This window comes from Perissodus microlepis, chromosome 7 (genome assembly GCF_051167445.1).
Source record: "Perissodus microlepis isolate ML-2025 ecotype Zambia chromosome 7, ASM5116744v1, whole genome shotgun sequence".
NCBI classification, from domain to species: domain Eukaryota; kingdom Metazoa; phylum Chordata; class Actinopteri; order Cichliformes; family Cichlidae; genus Perissodus; species Perissodus microlepis.
Window position 1 is genome coordinate 53,740,393 of NC_140467.1, and position 23,622 is coordinate 53,764,014.

General features: G+C 38.9%; 3 protein-coding genes across 8 annotated transcripts in view; 2 read left to right on the forward strand and 1 right to left on the reverse strand.

The window, feature by feature from the left end:
* rasgrf2a (Ras protein-specific guanine nucleotide-releasing factor 2a) overlaps nt 1–6,474 on the forward strand; it is a 51,457-nt gene extending 44,983 nt beyond the window's left edge. For 3 of the 6 annotated variants that reach the window (XM_084935973.1, XM_084935974.1, XM_084935977.1), the window contains 10 exons: nt 211–323; nt 1,301–1,361; nt 1,459–1,488; nt 1,712–1,815; nt 2,386–2,470; nt 3,040–3,237; nt 3,321–3,400; nt 3,488–3,605; nt 4,212–4,280; nt 4,505–6,474. In XM_084935973.1, the coding sequence (XP_084792099.1) occupies nt 211–323; nt 1,301–1,361; nt 1,459–1,488; nt 1,712–1,815; nt 2,386–2,470; nt 3,040–3,237; nt 3,321–3,400; nt 3,488–3,605; nt 4,212–4,280; nt 4,505–4,600 (954 nt within the window). In that variant the 3' untranslated portion in view covers nt 4,601–6,474. The remainder of the gene's footprint in view (nt 1–210; nt 324–1,300; nt 1,362–1,458; nt 1,489–1,711; nt 1,816–2,385; nt 2,471–3,039; nt 3,238–3,320; nt 3,401–3,487; nt 3,606–4,211; nt 4,281–4,504) is intronic. The other 3 variants (XM_084935975.1, XM_084935976.1, XM_084935978.1) reach the window with 1 other exon arrangement.
* A 1,358-nt stretch (nt 6,475–7,832) lies between these two features.
* On the forward strand, nt 7,833–17,509 carry ckmt2a (creatine kinase, mitochondrial 2a (sarcomeric)). The gene is made up of 9 exons (XM_084935980.1): nt 7,833–9,571; nt 12,726–12,924; nt 13,423–13,518; nt 13,614–13,835; nt 14,651–14,736; nt 14,988–15,111; nt 16,104–16,238; nt 16,525–16,650; nt 16,765–17,509. Exons 1-9 carry the CDS (start codon nt 9,258–9,260, stop codon nt 16,879–16,881), a joined length of 1,419 nt encoding a protein of 472 aa, XP_084792106.1. The 5' UTR covers nt 7,833–9,257; the 3' UTR covers nt 16,882–17,509.
* A 767-nt stretch (nt 17,510–18,276) lies between these two features.
* LOC146384146 (ubiquitin-conjugating enzyme E2 L3-like) lies at nt 18,277–22,716 on the reverse strand. The gene is made up of 4 exons (XM_084935981.1): nt 22,607–22,716; nt 19,890–19,985; nt 19,187–19,373; nt 18,277–19,083 (listed from the first exon to the last, which is right to left on the reverse strand). Exons 1-4 carry the CDS (start codon nt 22,631–22,633, stop codon nt 18,929–18,931), a joined length of 465 nt encoding a protein of 154 aa, XP_084792107.1. The 5' UTR covers nt 22,634–22,716; the 3' UTR covers nt 18,277–18,928.
* Nucleotides 22,717–23,622: the final 906 nt, after the last annotated feature.

A 23,622-nucleotide genomic window follows, 5' to 3' on the forward strand; every position in this document is an offset into this window, starting at 1 on the left:
CCTATCCAACACCTCTCATCACCTCTGTTCCCTTCACGTACAACCTCACCCTCTCCCCTTCCCACTGTCATATATGAGTGCAAGCTTAATTAGATGTTAAATACACAATAAACCACTGAAATGAATCTTTCTGTGAGTGCCCACTACTCTAATCTTAACTTCAAGTCTAAGCTTCCCTATAAATATATATGCATGTGTTGTTTCAATCAGGACTTTGAAATGAACAGTGAGCTGAAGGTGGGGGTGATCAGTCTACTAGAAGAGGTGTTGCGAGATCCAGATCTGCTGCCGCAAGAGAGGAAAGCTACAACAAACATATTAAGGTACAAAGGGATTGCTGTAAATATCATTGTGTACTTCTTTTTATCTACACACTGTCCTAGAATTTTTTTCTGCAATAGGCAAGGTGAAGCCATAGACTGTGCATACAAAATAGACTTAGTTAACATGTTGTCACCCATTAGTTTGCAGGCGGAAACTTCAGTGTAAGTGTTTAAGACCCTATCTTGCTTTTTCTGTAGTCAAAGTTTCCATATTTGGAAAAGAAGCTGGAGTGCTAAGATAGCACATTCGAGTGAGTTTGGTTATAGCTGTTATTGATAAACTGTAAGGGGGCAATGTGCAGACAAAGGGGAGTGCATAGTAATTAGTAATTAGTGCAATTAGTAAATATCTGTAATTAGTAAAAGACTTATCCAAGACAAGAATTTCAATCGTCAAAACTGAAGCACAAATTTCTTGTGATGGTCTATCCAGAACAGCTGCCTGTGTCTGTGCACCTGTCAGTCCAATCAGTTTAAGTCATACAAGTGTAAATCTAGGATGAGTGAGTTAAACAGGGTTTTGAGTGCCGTTAACCTAGGCATTTTAACACTAGAATTTATGCAGACAAAGTCACATTTATAGCAGATTGCCTCTAGGGTGAAGTAGGTAAACAGCAGATTACATATAAAAAGAACTGATACTGCTAATTCAGCTCCCTGTGTTGTTAGCCTCATGACCCTGCTTTTGCAGGTCCCTTTCAATAAAATAAACTTTATCTGAAAGATAGGCGTAGCTACTGTGCTGTCACCCATTAGTTAGTGAAGACCCTTGTTGTTGTCACCTAACTATGGATGAATTACTTTTTCAAAAATTCATGCAAATTTTAGATCATGATTTTGAATGTTTAGTTGAGTTATTTTCATTGCAACACAAAGTGTTGTAGAGGTTTACATAATGTTCATGAGTACAAATGCAGAACACCTTTCATATGACTGGTACTGCATGTACGTAATGCTATGTCATTTTTGTTTTTCAGTGCACTTTCTCAAGAAGAACAAGACGATGCTCAGCTCGGGATGGAGGACATATTACAAATGGTCAGTACTGCCATTTAGCAGAACGGGTTTCATTAAAGATTTTCCTGACAAGTTTATAACTTGTTTGTCGAAATCCTTTATCTCATGAATGACACAGAAGAGCTGCCCGCTTCTACACTTCATTGTGGTAAGAATAATGTCAGTAATGTCATGTCCTTGCCTTGTGAAAAATAGCCGCTGTGGTTACTCTGTATTGAGGAGAATTATGTTACCTCCCTCCTCAAATATCCACAGGTCGTTTCCTTATATGTGGACTTAATTTGTGTTTGTGTGGTACTGTAGTCCCCTGAAGAGCTTTGCAGTTTAGTACTGTTTTTTACACATGCAGTTTGTTTGTCTGTGTTTTCAAGGCGGAGAGTCCTAAATCAGAGTGTTTTGAGTCACTCTCAGCCATAGAACTAGCAGAACAGATCACCTTGCTGGATCATATTGTGTTCAGGAGTATTCCTTATGAGTAAGTATGTTATACAAGACATTCAAGCTCTCCTTGCATCACCCTGGAGTTATTTAATATGATCATCTCTTTAAAATGTCTTTGTACAGCGTATTTGCCTATATTGAGTCTAGTTGGGTATCTCAACGTGCCTTAAGAATACAGCTGCCCAGTTTATAGTAAGTTAGCAAGTTAACAAATTATACAGTAATTTAACTAGGATTTATTGGCCTGCTAAAACACCTTAAATTAGATGTGTAGAGGACTATAAGCCTGGATCCCAGCAGAATAGCTGATATCATTGGCAGCCTACATCTAGTTGATGTAGGCTGCCAATGATATCAGCTGATCTGCTGGGATCCAGGCTGAGTTTGATTTTATGGTCTACCTGAACTAACACTATCCTTGATTAATATGATTAGCATAAAACAAAATTACACTTAAAGAAATATAGTATTTGACTCAAAGATAACTTCCCATAGGGGGCTAAAGATTTGGTGGTGTAAAGCTCAGAGACTGTAGGGAACAGATTATGACATGTGGACATACAGTATGTGTAATCTATGATTTTGGATATTTTCTGTCCTGCAGGGAGTTCCTAGGTCAGGGCTTCATGAAGCTGGATAAAACGGAAAGGACTCCATACATCATGAAGACCACCCAGCACTTTAATGATGTAAGACAGTGACTTTTTATCCTGAGCAGTGATGTAGTGGTGGGGCTTATAGGGAGTTTTATAAAAAGTCTGTGGTACAACAGTTGTCTCTCTTGTTCAGTCAGGGGCAAAAGCCAGACAGTTTCTTAAAAAGTGGCCAGTGACCACTACTTAGAGTACAGTACACTGGCATCTTGCCATGACATCCCTCTGTAAGCTAGAGGGAGACAGAACTGAAAAAGAGGATTTAACAGACTTAATAATACAAAAACATTCAGTAATCAAAAAGTGGAAATGGAAAAATACAAGTAAGAGCAGTGCCTTTAATTAAAATATATTTCTACATTTTAAATACTGGATTCTCACTGCTGAAGAATCAAAGGACAAGCTGCATTTAATAGCTGTCTTTCCTAAAATTTCAGTCTATAAAGAATAAAGCTTTCACAATCAAACTAAATATATATGATTATCCACATTAGATTGGTGGTGTATTCTTTTGCCCACTAATATCAGTGACATAATTTGGCATATCACTGAAGGCAGACAGATTATTGGAAACATCTCTCATCTCTCTATACCTTGCTTCACAGATGAGCAACCTGGTAGCGTCTCAGATAATGACCCATACTGATGTGGCCTCCAGAGCCAGCTCCATTGAGAAGTGGCTGGCAGTGGCTGACATCTGTCGCTGCCTCAATAACTACAACGGAGTACTGGAGATCATTGCTGCACTCGAAGGCAGTGCCATCTACAGGCTTAAAAAGACCTGGGCAAAAGTCTGCAAACAGGTTGATTCTCCTTTCAGAGAGCTGCTGAAAATAATACCACATCCGTGTACTGAAAAAATTACTCTTTTTTTCATTATTTTCAGACAAAGGGACTGAGGGACAGACTTCAGAAGATTGTGTCATCAGAGGGACGGTTCAAGAACCTCAGAGAGACACTGAAAAAGTAAATATAGCCAGTGAGCAGAGGAAAATAATGTACATGTCTCAAATCAGTTCATAAACACTGTATATTTCTGCTTTGTCTGCACAGCTGTAATCCTCCATGTGTCCCTTACCTGGGCATGTACCTCACTGACCTGGCCTGCATTGAGGAGGGGACACCCAACTTTACAGAGGAGGGCCTTGTTAACTTCTCTAAGATGAGGATGGTAAGGATTACTTTCCTAAAACTGGAATTTGGCACAAAACTCACAATTCACTGTGCCTTAATGGTCTATATAGCAGAAAAAAACTTTAAAAACATAAAATTTGAATCTGGATGTCAGTTATTGAGCTGCTTAAATCCGTTTGAGGCACATATGCCATACTGTATTGAATACTGACTAACGGTCATCTAGGACTTGATTATGATGATCTATTTAGACATTGAACATCTATGCACACAACCCCTGTTTTTGTCCATCTTTGTGATATGATACTACAATACCTAAAGTCACGGTTTCCAGAATTTTGGCTTAAATAATTTAATACTTGCTCTGAATATCTACCTTTACTACTGCTGGAGGCCTAAACAATACTATTGTACTGGCTCTCAAAAAGGCCTGTACTCTGTGCATCTTTTTTAATGAGCTTGTTTCAGATATTTCCTTCGAAATACAAGCATGTAGCAGGGAGTAATTTCAGGTTATTGGTTAGAGACTGACAAGTCTCTTACCAGGACAGAGAGTCAACCCCCCACCCCCCTCACACACACACACTCTAGAAAAAAACATCTTGTCTGAAGCATTCCAGTAACTTTGTCCTTGGTATCTCAGATTTCTCATATCATCCGGGAGATCCGTCAGTTCCAGCAAACACCGTACAGGATAGAGCACCAACCAAAGGTGTGTCTAATTAGATATTTGTAACGTGTAATTATTGTTAATGATTCTTTAAGCAGATTTATATGAGCTGTTTACATAATTAAAAATATATACTGAAGCCAGTTTAGGAGCAAAATGTGTTTAATAACAAACAATCAATATCAGAGTAAGTGTATAATTTTTCACTGCTTAACCTTCAAAAAAATCCAAAATCTTTAAATTTAACCTATCTCATTCCATTCCAGGTGACTCAGTTCCTGCTGGATAAAAGCCTAGTGATTGATGAAGATACCCTTTATGAACTCTCACTCAAGATTGAACCCCGACTACCACCTGGCTAACTGCATCTTCTAAACAGACATATAGTTGATATATATGTAACCGGTTTCTGCCTCATCCCGCTGCAACAGTTCGGCCCAAACAGACTCCTCGACTCTGCGTTGTGTTGTGTTTTTAAGAAGACAAGGAGTCTCTGATCGATCGTTGCCACTTTATTTCCTGAATGGAAACAACGGTGTTGTATCAGTGCAAATGGCTCGCCACACACCACTCCGCACAGCACACTCTCGTATGGCTACGGCAGACTGGCAGCGATTACTGCAGCAATATTACAATTTCTAATATACAATAAAATAACAGCAACAACAAATGATGTACCTGAATGGAAACAACGGTGTTGTATCAGTGCAAATGGCTCGCCACACACCACTCCGCACAGCACACTACGGCAGAACATCCCATTAGCATTCCGCTTTAGCATACAGTTTTACACAATAATAAACAAATGAAAAGTACATAAAACTGGTGTTGGACATGTGTCCACTAAGCACTTATTACACTCGGTGCCCATCAGCTAATCAAACATGTTTTATGTGTCTGTACTACTTAGCTATATCGTGTGCGGAACAATACAACTCACCTCTCGTATGGCTACGGCAGACTGGCAGCGATTACTGCAGCCAGCTCACCTAACCAGCCACGCCGAGAGGGGGGGCGCTGTTTCCCCATTACACTGACATTTGTGGCAAGTGGAATAATACCACATAAACACTGTTACATATATACAATTTCTAGCTCAGAGCAACACATTCATTCATTACACAGCAGGGGTTGTTACATAGAATGCCATCAATCACTGCGCTTGGGAAACTCAGGAGAAAATGTGCCTTACTGAAAGTGTATATTTAGTGAGCAGACTATAAAACAGTGGTACAGTTCTGTTACCTATTCAAAGTTGTCCTTACAACATATCAGTTTTCTGTAACACAAATCAAATGAACACAAACTAGTGTTTGTGTTCTGCTACACAGTAAGTTTGGGGTTGTTGGGGACCCTGTAGCAAGTAATCAAGTAATTGCATAATTGAGTAACTGAGAAAGTCTGTGTGTGTGTGTGTGTGTGTGTGTGTGTGTGTGTGTGTGTGTGTGTGTGTGTGTGTGTGTGTGTAGACATGCTGGGTTTCCTAAACAGCTGGAGTACGTCACATATTTTATCTACTTTAATACTGTCTGTTTCACAGGAGACGTTATCTAACGCTTCGCTTTTTATCTTTTTTTAATCTTACGCTATGATAAAAAGGAAAAATGAAAGCTTTATGTTCTTACAGATTCTCTCGCATGTCAGAGCAAAAATCCTTAAAGTTTAAACACATTGCAGGTTTTGAAATATGCTCATTACAGTTTTTAAGACATTTTTCTTTCTCTTTACAATCAGATCCTGTCTTTTGAGTTTTTTAATGTTTATGATTTTGTACACAAAACTTTTTGAGCTTCACTTTTTGAGAGTTGGACTCAAGGGGTTCTTTCATGCTACAAAAGCATATTGCCACATATCAAGAATATGTGGTACTATTCTTAATAGTTCCCGTCAATGTGATCAATTTTTCATATTCATATTTCAAACTCTATTGAGTGTATTAGTGAAATAGTAAGATCTTTGCACTATTAATTTATTATTAATTCAAAGATTTTCATTAGACTGTAATTTTGATTATAACATGAATATAGTGTGATTTCCCCTGTACTTAAAATTTTGTGCTTGTTTGATGTCTTTGGGATGTGGTAGGGATGGGTTATTGGGTCTGGGGGCGTATTTTTCGCCATTTCAAAGGTCCAGAATCTGCTTTCTTACACTGCTGCATACTTTGAAGTTACAGTTTTGCTAATGTATTTATAAGCTTAAAAATAAAATAAAAAATAAACTGTTCAAACTGTAATTCTGATGCACATTGTTGTTTTATCAAGCAGAGAGAGGACACATAAAATCATCAAAAAGAAAAAAATGAACACACACAGTGTTGCCAAAATAAAACTTGCACACAGACTAATGCAAGTTCACTGAGAAGAGATCACTTGGAAGAATTGAGCATGATTTACTGAGATATTGAAAAATAATGGATTTCAAAATTAGACTCATGACCCATCATGCCAGACCAGAATCTCAGCAGTCATAGGATTTAGGACAAGCCCCCCCCCAAAGTCTAGATGCTGGTGGTTGCTGGTGAAGATGAAGACTGAGGGTCTGTGAGGTTTAGACGGGGAGCAGGTAAGTTGTATGAAGGAGAGCCTGAAAGGGAGAATGACTGAGAGCCCATATTTAAACTATGCGAAACAGGGGTTGGTTTAACGATTGCAAGAAGATGATTGGACTAGATTAATGATGTCAGTACTGAGAGTGACAGCGTGGGAAAGTGTCAGTAAAAAACATGGCACAAAAACAGAAAACCAAATAAAAAGTGGGTTGAAAATTGGGTTGCAGATGTGCAGCAACTGTAAGGAAAGCAGCCAAAATTGTGTGCCCTACATAAGCATAAGCAGGGTATGAGTTGAGCCATCGGCCATAATATTACTCTAATTACTCTCTCTCTCTCTCTCTCTCTCTCCCAATTAATTTCCCTCTCGCCCTTGCGGGGGTCTTTACCCCTACTTAAAGCTCGGTTCCTCTACCAGATTCCTGGGACCTTGAGGTTCCTGCATCTTTGCTGTTCCAAAGACTGAAGTCTTCTGGACAGAGAGTCTTCTGGGATCTGCTGGATCTTAATCAAATAAAACAAGCTGCACTGAAGTTTACCCATACCCATGCAGCTTATTAGCTGACAGTGCATTGGGAGGACAGTACTTGTGTACAAAACTCTAGGGTTTATACTGGGAGATCTAGTTTCTCTTGGTATTGGCTACAGTGAGTCTAGTTTAACTACCTATCCACATAGGATTTTCTCACTAAATTTTATCCATGGGATTTTTGTAATGTGCAAATATTGAATCCTCTAACTCAGGGCATGGCTGCTGCTGTACATAGCTCTCATGGTCACAGAAGTGGAACAAGAGATCATTTTCAAATATCAAGGTCAAACTGGACAGTGATATTGGAGCCTTGGTGGTCATGGTTAATCATGGCTCAGCAGAAGCATACTATACGTCCATTGGCTTATAATTATTTCTTTCTGAACTTTTGATTGGCTCCGACCTTTTAATCCCACATGACGGGGTGGAGCCTTGTGTAAGAGGAGAGTGAAAAGCTGTTTAACAAGAGACCCTGAGCAAGAAGGCAGCAGCTTTTCTACAGGTACTGTATCTCCTTTCTCTTATTTCTCCTACAGAAAGCCTTCATTTGCTTCCAATACTTAGGAAAATTATTGAGCTGGTTGTAGAGCTGGTATTAAAGATCCAGGCTGTATACAAAAAATTTGCATGCTAGGAAAATTATTGAGCTGGTTGTAGAGCTGGTATTAAAGATCCAGGCTGTATACAAAAAATTTGCATGCTTTTGACATTCAAAATTAATGTGAAGTTTAAAAGCTATGGACAAGGAAAGCAGGTGGAAGGTGAAGCAGGATTTGATGATGATTTCAAGGTGATATGTAAGCAAACAACAACAGGAAGAAACGTAGAAAATCAAACAGAGAGTAGGTGCTTTTTTTTTTTTAACATGAAAAGTTTCCAGTTAAAAGGTCACAGCAACCAGGGGAGGGGACAGTGATCTTAGAGCATCTGTAAGATCTCATAATTTTCAGTGTTGGTTAGTAGAGGTGGTTTCTCACAGGCTGATCTCTAGAAAGAACTCTTGCACTCTCTTTCCACCTGTTTTTCATCCTGATACATCAGCTCTCCTGTACACTTCACCTTCCATCTGCCTTGTTTCCATCTGTCTGTCCCACTGCCTTATGAGGTTCTGGTCTTATGACCAGTTCTGAATGTCACCGTCTGAGCCAGGCATGGCTTGGATCTTGGCACTGAATCCTGGCAGTGCAACCGCCTTCCACCAATCTATAAATACTACGCCCATTGACCCACAGAGTGAACTGCCTTTAACCTACACAGTGAAAGGAAAAGCCTTAGAGTGGGACAAACGGAGCTCATAAAAATCATGTGACTAACTGAGTGACTTTTAATTTCAGGTCTAACTCTGATTAATGGGACTAACAACGACCTCACAGCTCCCCTTTATATAAAGACACACTCTTGTGGACACAATCCACAGAGGATAAGCTAAAATTTGACCTTCCAGGCCAGGTCCATGAAACTAAATGAATTGCTTTTGTGGGACATTTCGACAAAATTAACAAGAATGATTATTAAAGCCATTTCTTTTTTGAATAAATGTCGCATTTTTTGTTAGCTTATGGCTGACTTCTAACTGTTCAATAGCAAAGCATTAGTGGTCATATGAAACCTGCCATTCAGACTGCGATAATAACGCTAAGAGTGTTTGCCAGAGCCTCCCATGGTCTAAGCTTGATATAATATTGAATAAAACTTTTCATGGGTGAAAGGTCATTAGATAAGAGCAAGTTAGGCCTAGATTGTTCTGGGTATCCTACCTTAATCTTTAGAACTCTCACTACAATCACATCCCAATCCTCAGCCCTAACCCTGACCTGATCCTTTTTTGGATTTTTTTCTCAGTGTACATCAGCAGTTTTATTCTACACCCCAAAACTATAACATCATGACAATGTGATTGGTCACTTGCAATGCTGAATTTACACCAACATTTATTATGATGATCCAGGAACACCACAACATGAGGATACTAGATACACATCAGGTGTCCATTTCCACTTTGCCTATACGTGTATATGTTAGCACCATTCACAAGTCATCAACAAAACCTTGCTTTTGTGTTTTTATATGTAGTCCTTTTGCTACTGAAAACCCAGCTAGCAGAAAAATGGCAAGCTCTTTCACACGCCTGATCTCCAAGCGCAATACAGCTGTGCTGTTGGCCGGCTTGGGAGCAGGAACTGCTGGATTCTTGTTGAGTGAAAACAGTTCTCTGGCTGCTGAGGCAAAGAAGAAGCTTTACCCTCCCAGGTAAGACAGGTCAACATTAGCACCACTAATGCCACCAAGGGGTGACCAGTTGTAAAAAGAACTTGGTTGGCTAGAAATCTGTTAGAAAATTACCATTTGGCTTCCTTGTTCTATGACTTTAATAGTTTTTTATTTTTTGAAGAATTTATGATCTCAGTGCAACTAAAGCTTTACTTTGTAAAATATGACTACAATTTAAAAAAGGAGGATAAAACCAGGTGTGCTCTAAGATTCAGCCTACATTACCTTGTTATTGACAGGTTGTTACAGTATATTTACACATCGCTCAGTCACATCTGCCCCTCACTGGCTATGTATGGCAGGGGTGTCCAACTTCAGGCCTCAAGGGCCGGTGTCCTGCCAGTTTTAGATAATAATAATAATAATAATGGATTGGATTTATATAGCGCTTTTCAAGGCACCCAAAGCGCTTTACAATGCCACTATTCATTCACTCTCGCATTCACACACTGGTGGAGGCAAGCTACAGTTGTAGCCACAGCTGCCCTGGGGCAGACTGACAGAAGCGAGGCTGCCATATCGCGCCATCGGCCCCTCTGGCCATCACCAGTAGGCGGTAGGTGAAGTGTCTTGCCCAAGGACACAACGACCAGACAGAGAGCCCGGGGATCGAACCGGCGACCTTCCGGTTACAGATACGCTTCCCAACCCCCTGAGCCACGGTCGCCCCAGATATCACCCTGGGTCAGCACACCTGAATCAAATGATTAGTTCATTACCAGGCCTCTGGTGAACCTTAAGACAGGCCATTTATATAGCCCTATAAATCAGCTATGTTGGACCAAGGACACATCTAAAACCTCCAGGACACCGGCCCTTGAGGCCTGGAGTTGGACACCCCTGATGTGTGGTTTCAAAATACCAAGTGGCAAATGATACAATTCAACTAGTTAATCTATGGGCATGTCTGAAAGACATGAAGTTCCTGAATGACATTCTAAATTTAGAGAAAACTAAGGTTATTTTACTCTACCCTAAAAATATTAAAACATGGCCTCTCACCAGAATCTTATGCTAGGTGGCATTACCTTAGCCCCCAGTAACAGTGTGAGGAATCTTGAAGTCATTTTTGACCAGGATATGTTCTTCCATTGACAACATATGCAGGGATATCTTCATCCATTTGTGCAATACCACTAAATTGAAAATTAAGTTTAAAACTTTTCTTTTTGATAAAGCTTATAATTACTGCTGGTTTAGTGACCCTGAACGTCAATCCTTAGTTCTGCTGCGTCATCTTTTCACTCTCTGGATGCTATACACCACTATTATATTTAACCATTAATAGTTAATGGCTCTCTCTTTCATAGCGCGCCTTTTGTCCTGTCTCTCCCTGCTCACTTCTATTTCCCTTTCCCCCAACTTCCCCTTGAGCCTGCTGGAGGCTTCTTCCTGTTAAAATGAAGTTTTTCCTTTACACTGTCATCTAGTGTTTACTCATGGGGTTGACTTTCTAATATTGTTGTGCCTTTACACTAAAATATTGTAGGGTGTTTACCGTTCAATATAAAGTGCCTTCAAGCATGAGTTGGTACTACACAAATAAAACTGAATTGAATAGAATGATGTCACAGTGGCTTTGTACATCTTTCATATACACTCTATGCTTAAGCAAGAAGAAAGACAGTGAAAAGTGAGGTGATGATGAGGTTACATCATAGGAACAGATGACAATAAGATATGTGAGGATTGAAGCAAAAAGTTCTTTCTGCAGTAGATGACCTTGACCAGTCAGTGAGTAGGTATTAGACTGCAATTATCTCCCTTAAAAACAGACAGACCAACTATGTGCCTCACATCACTTGCACATTTCATAAGAGTGACTCACTACAAAATGTTTCCATAACAGAAATAAGCAGAAGGTGACATCACTAGACTGTTCATGAACTGATTCATGTGTTCAAAGTAAAAGTACCCTGCATACTGTTTTGTATTTTCTATATAACAAGTTATTGTTTCACAGAAATTTCCCAACTTTTGGGATAAATAAGGGCTTTCTGATCTCATCTTATGCACTGAGCCTGCAGCATTAATAAACATGTGTGGATTGTGTCAACACAGTCCAACTAAACATCTGAGAGTTTCAAAGAGTACACAATGTCATGTCAGATATGCTGGCGATGTCTTGCAAGATCAGTGACGCTCTCACATTTCATCTGGGTTACCTTTGGCTTCACTCTCACTTACTCTTTCACACTGTATTTTATGCTCTCCCCTTTTACTGCCTTTACCCACTCATCCTATGCATACATACAGTACACTTGCTTCTCTGGTGGCTGAAGATAGATTTTTCTGATAGTGTGCTCATATTTAGGCTCCAGGATAAATTTGGAATGATTTGAAGCCTACTTAGTGCCACTGCATGCTGGATCAGAATCTAAAAGCACCTTAAGTTCCTAATAGTTTTACACATTATAAAGATTCAGAATTTAGCCACTGACTCCATATACTCTTTGTCCAATATTAGATTCCTGATATTGATGAACTCTCTGATTCCAGAGTTATAGGTACTCTTACCCCCTAAATGGCAGCTAAGTTTAGCAGCTAGTTGAAGACAAATGGGACCACCAGTAGCTATTATCAACCTCTGGCTCTCTTTCATTGCATGTCTTTTGTTCTGTCAAATGGCTGCCCCTCCTTGAACCTGGTTCTGCTGGGGGTTTCTTCCTGTTAAAAGGGAGTTTCTCCTTTCTACTGTTGCCAAGTGCTTGCTTAGATAGGGTCATTTTATTGTTAGGGTTTTTCTCCATTATTGTATGGTCTTTACCTTATAATATACAGTGTCTTGGGGTGACTGCTGTTGTGATTTGGTGCTATACAAATAAATAAATAAATAAAAACCCCTAAGTTAACAAAATAAAAGAACAAAAATTACCTGAAAATCTTTCCCCCAACCCCAAACCAACAATGTACACATCAAATTGTCTATTTGCTTACAAATGAGATTTCTCCAGGTTAACCAACTGGTATTCTGTACCACAGTTATATGCTAGATCAGCACTGAATACGTTGAAGGGAAAATTATGTTGTCAACATTAGCTGGAGTAAGAAGGAATATTATTCCAGGGGTGTAGTAACTGGGTGTAGTAACTCTCAAAACTTTTACATTTCTTCAATCCGTCTCCTCTTGAAGCTCTGATTACCCTGACCTGAGGAAACACAACAACTGCATGGCCTCTGCTCTTACTCCAGCCATTTATGCCAAATTGAGGGACAAAGTCACCCCCAACAACTGGACCCTTGACCAGTGCATCCAAACGGGAGTCGACAACCCTGGACACCCTTTCATCAAGACAGTGGGTTGCGTGGCTGGTGACGAGGAGAGCTATGAGGTAAAACAAAGTGGGTTTTGTTTAAATTATCCACTGAATAACCTGTGCTTATCTTAATAATAATCAGTATATTGATTAATTGTAAATCTGGTAATACGTGAGAACTCAAAAACTGAGGCAGTAAGGTTTAAAAAAGCATGCCTCATATCACTTGCACATTTCATAAGAATTACTCACTACAAAATGTTTCGACAACAGAAGATAGCAGAAGACTTTTTATGAACTGATTCATATGTTCATAGCCAAAGTATCATGCATACTGTCAGAAATGATGTGTCATTATACAGAGTGTAGTACCTGAATGAATGTATGGTTGGAACAGTCTTTTTTCCCCATTAAGCCAGTAACTGTTGATTCTTTGTCATAGATCTGATGATTATCCTTATTATAAAGGTGCAATTCCACACTGTCTATATCATAAGACATCAACTGTCAAAGTAAACTTCTGACTTCCTGAAACAAACCTACACTGCAGACTTTGTTTGCTGGTGCTTCTAGGTGTTTGCTGAGCTCTTTGACCCTGTCATCAAAGACAGACATAATGGCTATGACCCCAGAGTCATGAAACATCCTACTGACCTGGATGCCTCCAAGGTTAGACCATAGCTTCTTGCCACTATAATTTCAATGCATCCATATTCGATTTCTACACGTATGAAACACTTTTTTTTTGCCTTTGTCCTTTCCAGATAACCCACGGCATGTTTGATGAGAATTATGTTCTGTCATCCCGGGTGCGTACTGGCCGTAGTATCCGTGGGCTTAGCCTCCCCCCAGCCTGTTCGAGGGCTGAGCGCCGTGAGGTGGAGCGGGTAGTAGTGACAGCCCTAGCTGGCCTTAAAGGAGACCTGGCTGGACACTACTACAGCCTAGGAGACATGACGGAAAAGGAGCAGCAGCAACTTATTGATGTCAGTTAATCATTTCAGAGAAATGTATACGCTTTCCTTTACATTTAAACTTATGATTTAATGTTATTTTTAATTATAATTTTGTGTGAATGGTAAATTTAAAAATGGTAAATATAGAGATTTATGGGGTGGATGTTTCTTTGGCACCCAGCACTTTGTTGGGTATCCGTTTAGCTTACTGGTTAAACAGGCACCATATGCCTTACAGCTGAAATGCAGTGGCTTGATTTCAGTCTAACCTGCAGCCCCTTGCTGTATGTCTTCTCCTTCTCTTTCTCGCCCTCTTTCCCTTCTACTCTTCACTGCTGAACTGCCAGATAAGGACAAAAATAAATCTTAACAAAATATGTTGCTTAAATAGAGTTTAAAACTTTCCAAACTGAAATAAGGCTTTCAACAGAAGGTGAAGAAACAGCAGCTGTGGCTTTATGTTCAGGTCATCTGCAGGGATATCAACTGACAGTGAAATGGGATAAGCTGTACTCTTGCATAATACCACTTTGAACCACAAGATGGTGCAGCAACCCCGTGTAGCTTCTGTAAAGGCTGTTCATCTATATTTATGTATATATATATATATATATATATATATTTTTTTTTTTTTTTTTTTGAGAATATATTTTTTTAAATCCATTTTTTAAAAACAAATCTCATTCCAGCCTCAACAATACCTATTAAAAAAGACCAATGCCCTTTTATATGACTCTTTGAAATCTTTTCATCACCAAATTGTAAAGAAGTCTTTCTTCCCTTTAAAATCTAAAAATCTACATCTCTTTCCTTCTTGATCCTCCCTTAACCATTCCCACCTGTAGGATCACTTCTTATTTGACAAGCCTGTCTCTCCACTGTTGACATGTGCCTTTATGGCCAGAGACTGGCCAGATGCCAGGGGGATCTGGTATGGTCTATTCAGTTCTTGTGCATGTCCGCTGCTGTGTGACCATGTATGAGTTTTTATTGTGCCTGTTCCTGGAAACTGAGCCACTAAAACAGCAGGAAGTTTGATGCTGTGTTTTCCATTTGGTGTGCATAGCTTTTTATAAACGCATGTTTTTGCACAGAAGACAAGTGTGAATATCAAAGTGCCTCGTGTCATGAGTCATCAGCAGTAATGAAAGACGAGTAGTTTTCTTGTTTTCTTTTCCTCAGGCACAACAATGATAAGACCTTCCTGATCTGGGTGAATGAGGAGGACCACACCAGAGTTATCTCCATGGAGAAGGGCGGCAACATGAAGAGAGTGTTTGAGAGATTTTGCAACGGACTCAAACAGGTACAGTGGAGTGTGATGTCAAACAGAGTAAAGGGATATCATTTTGATAATTAGCCAGTCTTTTTTGTGGCTGCTAATGTTGCTGAGTTGTATCAGGCTGAAATATCTCAATTATTACTCGATTTATAAACATTCGTGTTTATACACGAATTGTGTCAAATTTCATATTTGACACATCTTCATTTCAGTCATCAAAAAGGATTATTCTTTGTGACACATTAAATCCACTGTGAGGTGCAAACTCAGCTGTTGTAACTCTGTTTGGCCACTGGTTTAAAAAATAAATGCATCACACTCCCAAACTGTATATAAAAGATGGGCAAAGCCACCATGCCATTCCTGACAGGTTTTGATAACGTTTCAGCATTTTAGTCATTGTCATGTTGTTTTTGGGGACCAAAAGAAACCATATTTGGACAAGAGGGTAGAACTTATCAGCTAGTACTACCTAGCTCGATTAGCAGGTTGGATCCATTAACTATTCAAAGACATATACCTGTTAAGTAGCAGACTTATAAAATACTAGAATTTCACTCACCAAAATTATGTGCATTGGCTTGATTATGAGCCAGGCTCCAGTGGCCACTAGAGAAACTGCATTTCATTAATTTAGCTATGTTACTTCACACGTCAGCACTATCCAATTTTGGTCATTTGGGGCATCTGAAAACAAGTGTCATAATTCTGAGTCTTTGATCCAGCACTTTGAGTGTTTTAAAATTCTGTTTATTAATAAATAATTTCTGTTTGATGACTAGTTTACTTACAGTCTACGTTTGAAAAAGGGAACAAATGTTATATATTATCTATCCTGACTCATAATAAAAGAAAACTGCATTTATTTCATTATGTACTTATTTTGTTAACATGAAAACTCCTCAAATTTCAAACTTCTCAGCTCTCAACTAAAGCGCTGCAAAAAGTGATTATCTTGCTCAACTATTATGTATAGATAAAATGTGAATGGGCAACCATGAACATACTGTTTACAGGTGGAGCACCTGATCCAGGAGAGAGGGTGGGAATTCATGTGGAATGAACGTCTGGGATATGTCCTCACGTGTCCGTCCAACCTGGGCACCGGCCTCAGGGCGGGTGTCCATGTACGCCTGCCAAAACTAAGCAAGGTAATATAATGACACTATAACACTATAACTTTTAAGTTCCGTTCACTTTTATTTAAATATTTTCAATTTACGACAACAGTTGTCTCATGGGGCTTCTGTCAGCACCAGCTGACAGAAGCTAATTTTTAAAGGTTTCTATAATCCAAATTCTTCCTCATGATCTCATCTAGAATTTTTTTTAAATCCCTCCAAAAACCCAACTTCTATTCATGTTATTATTTCTGTTCTTGAAAAAGAAATCTTTTAACTACAGTTTCAACATGTTATAAATGATTCCAACTTACAGGACCCACGTTTCAGCAAAATCCTTGACAACCTGCGGCTGCAGAAACGCGGCACAGGGGGAGTCGACACGGCTGCTACTGGTGATACCTTTGACATTTCCAACCTTGACCGTCTGGGCAAATCTGAGGTGAGGATATTCTTTTGTTGCCCTTTGCACAATTTCTTTTTTCATGCTAATAAGCTCACATGCATCAGTTCAATATAACGCCGTCTGAGCTATTCTGTTGCTGTGTGCTTCTAGGTGGAGTTGGTCCAGTTGTTGGTCGACGGCGTCAACTACCTGATTGAGTGTGAGAAACGGCTGGAAAAAGGCCAGGATATCAAAATCCCATCTCCCATTGTGCAGTTTAGGAAATGAAAACTGAACTCCTCAGCTTCCTCGGTGACCTGATCAGTCCTCCCTCTCAAACTGAGCCTGCTAGAGCACCTGAGAGGGACTCCCATCAGCGAGGAGAAAGCATTCTCTTTAAGTTTCCAAGACAGAGTGCATTTCTTTAAGATAAATCATCTTAGACGTGTTCTTTAGAGGAAAACTCTACCTCAAGAAAATTGTAACCCCAAGTTCAATGAATAAACACTATACAACATTTTATTGCTTTCATTTTGTTTTTTGCTGTTGTTCTGTTTTTCACTTTGGCTGGGCAATAAAGTGTAGAAAGTCAGAAGTCAGAATTCTTTCACTGAAGCACGGTCTGTTGTTTGTATGAAGATAATGTCAGTTTTGTAGTTATTAGATGGCAGTTTATTTTCCTATCATCATCAGCCACTTTATTAGGTAAACCATGCTGGTGCTGGGTTGGAAACCCTTTTGTCTTCAGAACTGTCTTAATTATTAGTGGCAGAGATTCAAAAAGGTGCTAGAAACATTCCTGAGATTTTGGTTCATACTGTCATGATAGCGTCAACCAGTTGCTGGAGATTTTCCAGTTGCACGTGATGGTTATAAAGGAATGGACATGGTCAGCAATAATACTCAGGTAGGCTAATAGTGCTCTGTTGGTACTTACGGGTCCAAAATGTACCAAGAAAATACCCTGCGCACCATTTCACCACCACGATCATCCTGAAACATTGACACAGTATGGATCCATGCTTTTATGTTCATGCCGATTCTGACCATCACAGCAGAAATAAAGATTTTTCCTGTCCTCTGCTGGCCAATTTTGGTGAGCTTGTGCACATTGTAGCCTCAGTGTCCTCTTCTTAGCTGACAGGAGTGCCATCTGGTATGGTCTTCTAATTCTGTAGCCTATCAGCTTCAACGCTTAACATTCAAAGTTGGTGTTGCTGTAACAAGTAGTTATTTGAGCTACTGCCACCTTTCTAGTGGCTCAAAGTAGCCTGGTCCCTTTCCTCTGACCTCTAAAAATCTATAAGTTAACTGAATACGCTCTCCTTTCCTAACCATTATCTAAACCCTAGAGATGGTTGCGCAGGAAAATCCCAGTAGATGTGCAGTTTTTGAAATCCTTAGATGAGCCCATCTATAGCATCAACAACCATGAATTTATCAAAGTAATGTCAATCGCCTTTCTTTACCTCTCCAAAGCTGGACCCAGCTGTAAATCTGGTAAGGATTATGCCTAAAAATCCCACTACAGGAATAGGAAAGATCCTGCATATGCCTCTGTATTTCCTACTGGCTTCTCACATTTGTAAGCATCAGTAATTTTGTATCTTGTTTTTACATCAGTATTAATGGATCTTTAATGTAATGTTCACTGACAACATGCACTTTACAAAGGGGCCAACAGAGGTGGAAGAAGTTTAATAATATTTCTAAAGATACAAAAATGATTCAATGACTTGAATGTTGTTGCATTTTCAGAAGTTTCTTTGCTCCCGCGTGAATTTTGCATGAGCAACAAATTTAAATTCTGCCACTGCCACGGGTGATTTTACAGATCATGGTGTATCCTAGGGGGAAAACGATTGAAAGGAGTAGACGACAAATATAACCCACAGCATTAAATGCCGTCAAGATTTGAAACAATGCTTAAAAATCTGTAAACAGGTGTGCATAAGCTAATGATTAATCTAAGAACACATTCAGCATTAAAGTAAGCAGAACAGCACTTTTCAGAGATTTCACTTTCGACGATGCCACCTCAGAAAATTTTTTTTTTCTAAAAAGGAAAGAAAAAAAAAAAAATCAGTAGAAAGAAGTCAAAAACAACCAAAAGGTGACACTTTGAGGCCAGAGCCTGCCTGCGCACCAAAAAGTCCTGCTTTTCTTTTTGGCAAAGTGAAACAGCAACACAAGCCTCTATTAAAGAGTGGTTGGAGAGTGCTAAACAATGCAGGTTTGGAGAACAGGCCATCTCTGTGAAATAAGGGGATAAGAACAGAGAGTCAGGCTGGGTTCTTTGAACAGGAAACAAAAAGGAAGTCTAAGAGGCGGGTCGTCAGTCCACAGGTCGCTTTTCACTGTGTTTCTTTGTGAACTCCTCTGCGTTCTTCATGAATTTCGCACGGTCTTTAGTGTACTCCTCTGCCAGGTCAGCCCTCAGTGGATGCTCTGGCTGAGGCATGTTCACCATCGCAACCAGACACTGAATCACTGGCAGACAGAGGGAATGAGAAAAGAACATTTGTGAGCATATTTGGTACTTTTTGGAACAGATATAAGAAAGCAATAATAAGATGTGGATGTCCATTTTCACCTTGGCAGGTTTTCGTGGCTGGCTTCCAGTTCTCCACACTGATGATGGGCAGGCAGACCTGGCCCTTTTCATCAATGTTGGGGTGGTAGATTTTTGTCTTGAAGGTTATCTTAGGTGGCTTGAAAGGATACTCTGCAGGGAAGATGATCTCAATCCGAAATGCTCCTTTGTCATATGGAGGACAGTCCTTGAAGAAAATAAGTATGTGTTAATTTCAGGAAAATCGAAATAATATTTAGTCAACAATAATTACATAATTTAATTAATAATGCTCTTTGACTTTAAGATGACTTGGTGGGGGTCATTTTTATGTGCGCCTTTGATACTTTTAATAGTGAAAATTAAAAATGTTGCTAAAATGATTTCAGTGTTCTTCTCTAATAATGTTCTTCTTTTTTATACTTCTGAACATATTAAGGATGCCCCTCTCTACAGCATTAAACAGAACCAAAACTTGTGTCTGACACTTACCAAAACAGAAACCTTTAAAAAAATAAAATAAGTGAACAAAAAACAAGTAAGCTGATAATGTACTGTTCACAACAGATATATATAGACTGTATAAAACAATATTTTTCATACAAGTCAAACCAAATTTCTACCAAAATGTTCTTCTCGAACTTCACAATGTGTGATCTGAAATTTGAGCCATTAGAGAAACAAAAGTGGGAAAAATGTATAGTTACATAGGGTCAATACTTACAGGAACAATAAGCCCTTGCCAGTTCAAAATATTAGATTCATCCACTTGAATGATTCGGAAATTCTTTATTCCAGAATCGCGAATGTCTTGAATCTCCTGAAACGAAACATAATTGATTGAAATTTGGTGCAAAATTATGCAGTGACAGAACAGGAAGAACAAACAGACAAATGCGTGAATGTATAACGTAGAGTAATCAGCCACAACATCTCCAAACTGGAAGCCAGAACCTACTAAAAGTGATCCAAGGAAGGAGAAATGGTGACTCGGCAGGTTCAGAAAGGGCAGTACTGGACCATGCCATTTCAGCCCACAGAAAAACAGTCTTCAGCTGGCTAGGACAAAAATGTGTCAGCACACAAATTGCTGTGCATGACGCTGCACAAATGCAGACTGTCAGAACCTACAATGACCACATGAACAACACAGTGCTGACTTGGTCCCCAAATTTCCAAGATCTCAACCGAGACAAGCATTGTTGGGATGGGCACACACGGACACACACACACACACTGACTTAAGGTGTGTTCTTTTGGTGACATTAGGGTGAGCGCCACATTATGAGGTTGTGGTTTTAAACTTGTGGCTGATTGATGTCGATAAAACGTGAGGAAAAGTCAAGAAACCAGCTAAGAAATACAATCTGCTGGGTGTAGGTGATTCAGAGGAACTGTGTAATATGGCCCTGATGGACCGAGTCCCGTCAGACAGTAAACAGTTACATCACTTCCTCCACAATGACTCATACCCGCTCATTCCTCGGTTCAGATTACTATTCACACAATGCATTTTTCCTTCCAGGCTGTTCACATAAATACTGCAAAAACAATTATGGTGTTTTAAATTTTATTAACATCGGACAATGATGGCCTGTGTGAGACCTTCACCTCCACTAATACAGTTTTGCATACTTACAGGGCAGCAGTCATAGATTCATACTAATTAACAATGAATAAATAAATAAATGAATAAATAAATAAATTAAATAATGGGTTGCCAGACTGTGACCTTTGCAATGACATGTGTGTATGGCAAACAGACAGAGGTGGAGAACTCAGTTTTTTGCTATGAAGGCCTGTGATGTATGAAACACTCAAGGATTCATATAGACTAAGCTTTTTAACATAACCCTCAACAAATTAAAGAAAAAAAAATTAAAAAACAAAAACCTGAAATAGCTTCAAACTTAAATGGGTATTGCATCTTTAATATGTGCGTGTGCAGCAACATTGGCTGAGGACTAATGGTTCCATGATGGTTACTTTTAGTTATTTAACAAAAAAACAAAAAGTGTTTAGTTTGTGACTTGTTAACCTTGTTTGCGGTTGACTGATTTCAGGTATAAAGCAAAGCAGTTGCAGAGGATATCAAGGAGCAGCCTTGTGATAACAGTCACCTTCAACCACCACAACCAGCTGTTAGCTGAACACTAGCATTAGTTTAAATAAAATTTAAAAAAAAAAAAAAAAAAAAAAAGCGTTACAAAACAAATCCATCTGGTTACTCAGATCAAATATTTTTCATTCATATGGTCAAAAAGTCTGCCAGTATAAATTTCAGAAGAACATATAGGTGAGATAGACAAAAAGGAGGAAGAAACTAGTAAATGTTATCAAACCAAGTGACAGTCAAAATATTTTATACCGATCAATTCAAGCTGTACATGCCCTACAGTCCCAGTCATTTCAGATAATTCTCTTGCAACAGTTTTGCTGAAAGCAAATAGTAGATATTTTCTAATTCCCAGTGGAATTTGGAATTTACGTGAACTGTAAAACTGAACTGTCAGGGGATTTCAGGAAGTCGTGACAGCACACTTCACCATTTTCTTTTTGGTATGAGGAAATTACTAACATACAGCAAATCAAAACTAAAACGAGTCAGAACAAAAGAAAGTATGAACGCCTGGCCAGCCACTACACTGTTTACAACATTAGCATACAATTCATTTTTTTCTCTCTTTAAAAATAAAAATCAATGTCTACAATAGCCACATTTTTCTACTTACTCTTAACTTACAGGAACAATTCTTTCCAATTGTTACACTTAATTCTTCATAATTTATTGACTACTCTATTTTGTTGCTGAAAAAAGCTGAAATAATAAAGGCATTACTTTGTTTTATATTGCGTTTGTTTACATGCAAGTACATGACCAAGTCAAAATAACTTTGTATACTGTTTTGTAAATAACTAACTCTTAATCCCATAAACAACAGAATAATGTCATATATATATATATATATATATATATATATATATATATATATATATATATATATATATATATATATATATATATACTGTTTATTAAACGTATACGGCTCAGATGAGGTCTGACGTCACGTCCCAACCCCAAAGTCTCCATGTTTTCGCCTCCGCGGCTGCCTTCAGACGGCGATAGCGGTTAAAACGAGCTGCTACAGTTTCCACCATGCTTGCCTATTAAACACCAGCTTGCTTTCCGACTTAAAGCCGTAGATGACAGTTTTATCTTAAAGCTTAATCACGCTCTGCTGGCATTTCAAATTAACAACTAAACCCCGAGTCACCGTCTATCGGCCGTCATTATCCTTTCGTTTTGTCAGACACTTGAGCGACAAACACCCGGACATTTTCTCTTTGCTCACGAATCTGTAGCTACACTCATAAAGTCGAAACCATTGTTTAAACCATGTCAAAGTTGCAGAAATCCAACAACTAAGATCTTTTTCTTACCCTAGTTAGTCTCCGAGCCGAAGTCATTGTGGTACCGATTCCGTCTTCTCCTTCTTCTTCCTTTTTCTTTCCGCTCTACCTCGACTTCTTTTCAGTTTGTTTTAAAACGGATGACGGGCGGGATTCTCCTGCGTTACCGCCCTCTTTGGGCCCGGAGGGTTACAGATTTTAACCAAATTTTTACCGCTTTGCTTTGGATATGTGTTCCTGTTTCCTTTTAGGTATCCCCATTTCTTTAAGACACCCTTTTAGAATAAAACTATTATATTTATCCATCTATTGTGGTAAGCTAGTCCAGTATTTAGTTCTGTTTAATTTATCTAATACATTCATTTAACCATGGCTCATTTAAAGGAGATGTGGAAAATCGATGCAAAACCGTTATAAAAAAAAAACAAGCACACATGAATTATTTTGAAATTAAAAGACAATTAAAAACAAAAAGATAATTTCCCCACATTTCACAGTGATGAAATGGGAATGTCCTTTTATCAAATAGTCTTTATGGATTTTTTTGAAAAGTGATTCTATTAAATTACATTTTTTTGTCACCTGTTTTGTCACCTTCCCTCTCTGCACTGAATCATTACTTGTTATTAATCTCTGCCTCTCTTCCACAACACGTCTTTTGTCCTGTTTTCCTCCCCTCACCATGAACCAGTTGTGGCAGATGGCCACCCCTCCCTGAGCCTGGTTCTGCTGGAGGTTTCTTCCTGTTAAAAGGGAGTTTTTTCTTCCCACTGTCACCACAGTTCTTGCTCATAGGGAGTCTTATGATTGTTGGGTAGGCAATATAAATTGCCTTGAGGCAACTGTTGTTGTAATTTGGTGCTGTATAAATAAAACTGAATTTAATTGAATTGACGATACAATGACATAATAATGAAAATGCAAGAAAAAAAAATCACAGAGTCTAAGAACATCCTACTCTCACTGGCTGTCAGAAATGTTCTAATTTACTCATAATTCTCTAAATTACAACCTTTTAAGTGTGACTCACAGTGAGGAGCAGTTTT

Excerpts from the sequence above, each read along its gene's own strand:
- LOC146384146 (XM_084935981.1), bottom strand. The coding sequence starts at position 22,633 with ATGACTTCGGCTCGGAGACTAACTAGG. Across the intron at positions 19,374-19,889 it reads GGCAAGGGCTTATTGTTCCT|GACTGTCCTCCATATGACAA; the intron begins GTAAGTATTGAC and ends ATTTTCTTCAAG. Across the intron at positions 19,084-19,186 it reads AGCCACGAAAACCTGCCAAG|TGATTCAGTGTCTGGTTGCG; the intron begins GTGAAAATGGAC and ends TCTGTCTGCCAG.
- ckmt2a (XM_084935980.1), top strand. The coding sequence starts at position 9,258 with ATGATGATCCAGGAACACCACAACATGAGGATACTAGATACACATCAG. Across the intron at positions 12,925-13,422 it reads GTGACGAGGAGAGCTATGAG|GTGTTTGCTGAGCTCTTTGA; the intron begins GTAAAACAAAGT and ends TGGTGCTTCTAG. Across the intron at positions 16,239-16,524 it reads GCCTGCCAAAACTAAGCAAG|GACCCACGTTTCAGCAAAAT; the intron begins GTAATATAATGA and ends TCCAACTTACAG.